The sequence below is a fragment of the Acipenser ruthenus genome, chromosome 43, assembly GCF_902713425.1.
Source record: "Acipenser ruthenus chromosome 43, fAciRut3.2 maternal haplotype, whole genome shotgun sequence".
In the NCBI taxonomy this organism is placed as follows: domain Eukaryota; kingdom Metazoa; phylum Chordata; class Actinopteri; order Acipenseriformes; family Acipenseridae; genus Acipenser; species Acipenser ruthenus.
In genome coordinates, this window is record NC_081231.1 from 313,692 (window position 1) to 320,997 (window position 7,306).

The 7,306-nt window shown below is 44.5% G+C and overlaps 1 protein-coding gene across 1 annotated transcript; it reads left to right on the plus strand.

The window, feature by feature from the left end:
- The first annotated feature begins 825 nt into the window (after positions 1 to 825).
- On the plus strand, positions 826 to 7,009 carry LOC117967731 (transmembrane protein 179B-like). The gene is made up of 5 exons (XM_059012150.1): positions 826 to 938; positions 2,333 to 2,526; positions 3,641 to 3,775; positions 4,403 to 4,481; positions 6,495 to 7,009. Exons 1-5 carry the CDS (start codon positions 846 to 848, stop codon positions 6,633 to 6,635), a joined length of 642 nt encoding a protein of 213 aa, XP_058868133.1. The 5' UTR covers positions 826 to 845; the 3' UTR covers positions 6,636 to 7,009.
- The last annotated feature ends 297 nt before the right edge of the window (positions 7,010 to 7,306 follow it).

Below are 7,306 nucleotides of genomic sequence, written 5' to 3' on the forward strand. Positions count from 1 at the left end.
AGATTTTTGCAGACCCCAGGCACATTTCTCCACGCATATGTATATTACAGGACATCCGAGTTTAATAACAATGAACCTGTTTTGTCAACATGGAAATATACGGGGGAACCCATTTATTTTGACGTCTGTATCATTTACATTAAACGATGTATCGATATTTTAAAATTGACTAGTCGCACGCACCTAAGGCAAATAAGGGCAGCAATGTGGAGTAGTGGTCAGGGCTCTGGACTCTTGACCGGAGGGTCGTGGGTTCAATGCCAGGTGGGGGGACACTGCTGCTGTACCCTTGAGCAAGGTACTTTACCTAGATTGCTCCAGTAAAAACCCAACTGTATAAATGGGGAATTGTATGTAAAAATAATGTGATATCTCGTAACAATTGTAAGTCGCCCTGGATAAGGGCGTTTGCTAAGAAATAAATAATAATAATTTTGCAGACCCCATGCACTTTTATCCACGCATATGTTTAACAAAAACACATTGGAAATGTGAGAAAAAAAAGGCCAAGTTATCGAAAGTGCCCAGCCATTTAAAGTAGAGATATCAAACACACAAGACAAGTTTCAAGAAACCACTGGGGCAACCCTGCCCAGCTAAAAAACAAGTAGGCACAGCTGTCCAAGCGGTGGATGGGGGGGGGGTCAAGGGTACCCCAAATTGCTTCTATTAACTCGGCTCGTGTTTTCCATGCGTTCGATGCACGTTTTAGGTCGGTGATGACGTCTCTGCGCCCCCCCCCCCCCCCCCCCCCCCCCCCCCTCCCCCCCCCTCCCCTCCCCCCCCCTCCCCCCCCCCTCCCCTCCCCTCCCCTCCCCTCCTCCTCTCTCTCGCTTCCTGGTAAAATGGCTCCGTGGCTGCTGGCCGGGGAGTTGGTTTTGTACGCGGCGTGTTTTATCTGCGGGATCATCACGGCCGCTTCGGTAACCATAACGCAGGTGAGTCGGTAACCGGGCACCGGCGTGTCTCCAAGCGGGTTTAAACTTTTATTGAGTTATTGGGAAGAAGGCACGGTCGTCAGCGTGGACTGAACTTCACGCCCCCCCAGCCCCACTCCCACACCGAAAACTTTAAAGTTTGCGCTTGTTTAAGTGTAAAAACAAAACAAACACACAGGAATAAACGTGTGTTTATAATCAATAATACTAACTTTTTCATGTACAGTCCTTGTTTTCAGACTGAAGCCGACCGTAAAAACTTGGCCGGGTTACTTAGAGTGAAATTATTATTTTTTTTTCCAAGCATCGTCACAAAGTAAGTTAGACAAACCGTATATGTCAATTTGTATTTTTCTGTTTTAATAGATACAGAAAAAAAAAAACGGTCTAAGCGCCCTTTTTAATCAGTATATGCTGTGTTGTGTCATTGTGTTGTTTAATAATGTCAAATCATTTGTATGTCCCTAATTTATTTATTTATTTATTTATTTATTTATTTATTTATTTATTTAATATAAATGTTATAACGTTTCAAAATAAAACATCGAGGTAATGCTGGTTAACTTCACAGAAGCATTAAAAACAAACTCTGTTAAGTTCCGTTTTTAAATTAGTGTCACAAGACTTGCGTGGTTTGGCAACACGCCCACGATTGAAACGTGTGGACAGAGGCTGAAACGTAAGCTTCTGGAAACAACTCAAGATTTATGGATTTGAACCTAGATTAGCCGCTGTCTCTATATCTGCCCTGTGTGTGTGTGTGTGTGTGTTTTTACATCATGTGACAGAAAGGGTTTCGCTTGATAATTGACCCCTAATTCGTGTCAGATGCTAGCAGGGTCAGGTCTGAGCAAGAAAACCGAAAGACTTTTTAAACAAAACGAAAGCGCACACAAGGCTAGGAAACACGACTTCAGCAATACTGGGCTGTACCGTCACAAGACCCCGTGCTGTAAATCTAGCTAATGTTTAAGCCTGTGAAACGGCATCAATAACATACCATGCTGGTATGTTAAGAAGATATGTGTCAGTTAAGAAGATAGGAGTGGGAGTCGTAATACAGGGATGGGAATCAGACTCCTATTGCACAGCAGCGTGATCCAGTCCAAGTTTTACTGCTACCAGCTTGATCAGCCCCCAGTGTGTCTAGCTAACAAGCTCAGGTTGTGTCTGATTATTAAACTCCTAGTGAAACCAGGACTCTCTCCAATGGGAGCTGGTCTGGTTCAGTGATTGAGAGCTCACGCTGGAATGGAAACCAGCAGACACAGCAGAGGGGGCCCCGGGACCTGGGGGGTGGGGGGGAAGCGTTGCTTTTACCACAGGACCCCCCAAGCTTACCGAGTCCTTGTTTTCCGTGCTTGTGATTAGCGGGTTTGCTTCGTGGTTTGCAGGGGGAGTTCGCCGGGCGCTGCATGCTGTACGGGGCCGCCAGCTACAACGCGACCTCCACGGAGTTCTCCGTGTCCTCTTCCAGCAACGCCTCTCTCTGCTACTTCGTCTCTGCCATCTCCGTCCTGATCTCCATCTACTGCTTCTCTGTGGTGCTGTACTGGATCTACGCCAGCTGTGTCGATGAGGTCCAACGGTAACTCCTCCCCGTTCGTCCGTCACCAGCTGTGATCCCCTTATCAGGGCTGTAACGATGCACTGAGGTCATTATTTTTATCCAGGGGGCCTCAGTGTGGATGACAGTCTCTGTGTCTCTGTCTCTCTCTCTGTGTCTCCAGGGGCTCTGTGTGGATGACAGTCTCTGTGTCTCAGTCTTTCTCTCTGTGTCTCAGTCTCTCTCTCTGTGTCTCTCTGTCTCTCTCTGTGTCTCTCTGTCTCTCTCTGTGTCTCAGTCTCTCTCTCTGTGTCTCAGTCTCTCTCTCTGTGTCTCAGTCTCTCTCTCTGTGTCTCAGTCTCTCTCTCTGTGTCTCTCTGTCTCTCTCTGTGTCTCAGTCTCTCTCTCTGTGTCTCTCTGTCTCTCTCTCTCCAGGGGCTCTGTGTGGATGACTGTGTCTCTCTCTCTGTGTCTCCAGGGGCTCTGTGTGGATGACAGTGTCTCTCGCTCTCTCTCCAGGGGCTCTGTGTGGATGTCAGTCTCTCTCTCTCTCTCTCTCTCTCTCTCTCTCTCTCTCTCTCCAGGGGCTCTGTGTGGATGTCAGTCTCTCTCTGTCTCTCTCCAGGGGCTCTGTGTGGATGTCAGTCTCTCCGTGTCTCAGTCTCTCTCTCTCTCTCTCTCTCTCTCTCTCTCAATTCAATTCAATTCAATTCAAAAATGCTTTATTGGCATGACGAGAGCGCTCAGGTATTGCCAAAGCTTTTATAATACAAAACAGAAATAATAAAACGGAAATACAATTACAGAACATAACAAACACAAAAAAACCATTGTTCCCTTCCCTTTGAACGATATAACTCCCTCCCTCCCTCCCTCCTCATCACCAGTACCCCCTGGTCGTGTATGCAGGGTGTCTCTCTCCAGGGGCTCTGTGTGGATGTCAGTCTCTCTCTGTCTCTCTCCAGGGGCTCCATGTGGATGTCAGTCTCTCTGTGTCTCAGTCTCTCTCTCTGTGTCTCTCTCTCTCCAGGGGCTCTGTGTGGATGTCAGTCTCTCTCTCTCTCTTAGTGTCTCTCTCTCAGTATCTCTCTCTCTCTCCAGGGGCTCTGTGTGGATGTCAGTCTCTGTGTCTCAGTCTCTCTCTCTCTCTCTCCAGGGGCTCCGTGTGGATGTCAGTCTCTCTCGCCATCGCTGCCACATTCCTGTTTTTCCTGCTTGTCACCGGCTGCATCCTGAACATCGGACTAAGCAGTCTGTGTCAGTCCGTCACTAAGGCTGATGCTGTAAAGAGGTGAGAGCTCCATTCATGACTGCTGAGCACTAGTGCTGAATGGAGAAACTGGATCAATTCAATGAGGCGGGCCGCTGAAATGTCGAAGGATTTAAGCTAAACGTGGAATTGAATGCTTTGCTTTGATGAGACCAGACCCCTGTTTCAAATCTTAACAACCGTTTATTAATTTTCATTTTCATTTTTTTATTTATCTAGTTCACTACATTTGCTAGCATATTACATTCAAATAGTTTTATTCCTTTTAATTAATTTTTATTATTTTATTAGTTATGCCTTCGCATTTGTTGCTAATGCTTCAAGCCGCAGGGCTGGGAATAATACTCCTATTGCACAGCAGTGTGATCCAGTCCAGGTTTCACTGCTACCAGCTTGATCAGCCCCCAGTGTGTCTAGCTAACAAGCTCAGGGTGTGTCTGAGTATTAAACTCACAGTGAAACCAGGACTGGATCACACTGCTGTGCAGCGGGAGTCTCATTCCCATCCCCGAGTTGACCTCTCTTTCTCTCTCTCTCTCTCTCTCTCTCTCTCTCTCTCTCTCTCTCTCTCTCTCTCTCTCTCTCTCTCTCTCTCTCTCTCTCTCTCTCTCTCTCTCTCTCTCTCTCTCTCCTGTCTGTTTATTCCAGTTGTCAGGCAGCTCAGTCCTTGATGTGGAGTGAATCTCACAAATCATCTCCGTTCTACACCAGCCTCCACAATGCACAGGTAATTTAATTTAAATAGCGAGGCAGCGATCAGCTTTCACTGGTATTGTATCCACAATCATCACACTTTGAATCATAAAGCAATGACAACCACAAGAGAAACTAAGCAACGTTATGTTAAAAGCGCTTACAAATCCACCAGCGGTCATATTGAAGTCATCAATAACAGGAATTGTTGGACCTGGTCCGACATTGCAATTATTCCTATCCGGTCCATTGTCGGACCCTGTCCGACATCATCAGAAAAACGCAAAAAACGGGTTTCTAGTCGTTTTTTCTCCGGAAAAAGTCGAGAAAACCATTCAACGGCCGAGTAGGAGCGACAGGAGCCGAGACAAGTCGAAAAAAAAAAAAAAAAAAAAAAAAAAAAAAGGCGTATCTCATGAATAGTCATACATGCCCCTGGCGTTACATAGGGGCGGTCATAAGGAAACAAGCTGGCTGTTACTGAATCAGCGCACAGAGAACAACACAGACATTTGCAGAGCTTTTTTGAGATGTTATAGTAATAAAATAATGACTTGAGTCGCATTATTGAGGAGTTTGGTGATAAAACGAGTGATCCGGAGATGATTTATCGGTATGTACGACTATTATTATTATTATTATTATTATTATTATTTATTTCTTACATAGATGAAAGCGATAGTGAACGAAAGGGTGGGGCGGGGCTGGAGATGCCTAGTGAGTGCTTTGTTGATATGCAGGGCCTTTTAAACCCGTTTGACTGAAAAAAAATACTTTTAAACAGCGCGTCTAAAATTAACTGCGCGTGTGAAAATAAATTGGACCTGACACGCCTTGAGATGTGCTGAATACATGGACCGCAAAGGGTTACAAAATAAGTACATCACGAGCGACAGCTGTTTTCTGCACAGTGACAGATGTGGTCTGGATATAAAGGAGGGTCTATCGCAGAACTGCACAGCTGAAGCTGAGCGGTTATGCATGTCAAGACAATAATAATAATAATAATAACACTACTACTAATAATAATAAAACAACAATAACATCTTTAAAAATGTTAGAAAACATGTAGATTGATGAAATAGTTCTTACCCCCCTGTAGCAGCATTTTATAATGACGTTAAAGGCTTAGTTCTGTATCGTGTGCATGTTTCTAATCTATATGAAGTGTGATAGTTAGGGCTGTGTTTTCTTTCACAGTATAAATAAATAAATAAAATAAAGGATTATTTCCGTTCGATTCAGTGGGACTAGATTAATTGCGATGGACATCTGTGGCCAAAAGTTTAGCAACACCTAGAATTCTAGGATTGAGACAAGAAAAAAACTGAATGAACGTCATTTTAGATCTTTTATTTAACATCACGTAAACAAAGAAACTACAAAAAGTGATGTCGCAAAAGTCTCTTCCGGAAGCCATAATAGTAGTACAGTAGAATTTCATGTTTTGCCACATTTTTCAGTTTCAGTTTTTCAGTTAAGTATACAGGGGAAAACTACAAAGCGCTGGGTGTGGAATTCAATATGTTAACAAGGGAACATTATTCAGCAGCTTTCATTGGACTCTATGAAGCTGAGGGAGTTCATTCTATATAGAGGGGGTGGAATTCAATATGTTAACAAGGGAACATTATTCAGCAGCTTTCATTGGACTCTATGAAGCTGAGGGAGTTCATTCTATATAGAGGGGGTGGAATTCAATATGTTAACAAGGGAACATTATTCAGCAGCTTTCATTGGACTCTATGAAGCTGAGGGAGTTCATTCTATATAGAGGGGGTGGAATTCAATACGTTAACAAGGGAACATTATTCAGCAGCTTTCATTGGACTCTATGAAGCTGAGGGAGTTCATTCTATATAGAGGGGGTGGAATTCAATATGTTAACAAGGGAACATTATTCAGCAGCAGTTGTTGATGATGATGCATAGTTCACCTCCTAGTCTCTGTAAGTCGCTTTGGATAAAAGCGTCTGCTAAATTAATAATAATAATAATATAATAATAAACGACTCATTAATAATAATCTAAACCCTGCTGCTTGCCAGGTCTCTGCCTGGGTGAATTTCTTTTTCTGGGTCGTGGCTCTGGTTCTGCTGATCATCCAGAAGAAGCGAGGGACGCAGTTCACACAGCTGACCGGCACAGGGGACCCCGAGACTGACCCCATCTTCCACAGACCCCAGTGAGGGAGAGAGGAGGGGGGGGGGCATGTGAAAGGTTACAAGTGTTAGCAAAACGTTTCGAGCTTATCGCATTGTACCCACGTGTGATGCGAGACCTCTAATATATAGGAGTCTAAGAGTGTGTGACAGATGTTGGAGATCAAAGTCGAGCTAGTTTATCAGGACGGACGGACAGACAGACAGACGTGATTGTCGTGCGAGGGTCCCTCCCAAATTTTTCGAGCAAACTTTTCACTGGAGCAAAACGCTTTGTAAACGTAACCTTGTGGCTGTTTTTGCCTTGCCTGTGCTTGCCAATAAACACAGCAATCTAACACGTGTCACTTCTACCAAATTAATGGAGCAGGCCACCTGTTTATTATTATTTTTTTTTTAAATACACTTTATTGAAGACTCCTTTTGCATAGCAGTTTCCTCCTTTCACAGGTTTTTACTATCGGCTTGATTATCCGCAGTGTGTATCGGTCACAAGCTCAGGTTTGTGTCACATTGGGTCTGGTAGTCAAAGCAGGACTGGATCAAACTGCTATGCAACAGGAGTCTTATTCCCATCCCTGCACTGCAACCCCCCCCCCCCCTGAATCTGCTTATCAGTTAGGGCAGTGCCAAGCCTGGACCCCCCCCCCTCGTTTCCATTCCAACCGAGCTCTCAATTACTTAACTAGACCCTTAAT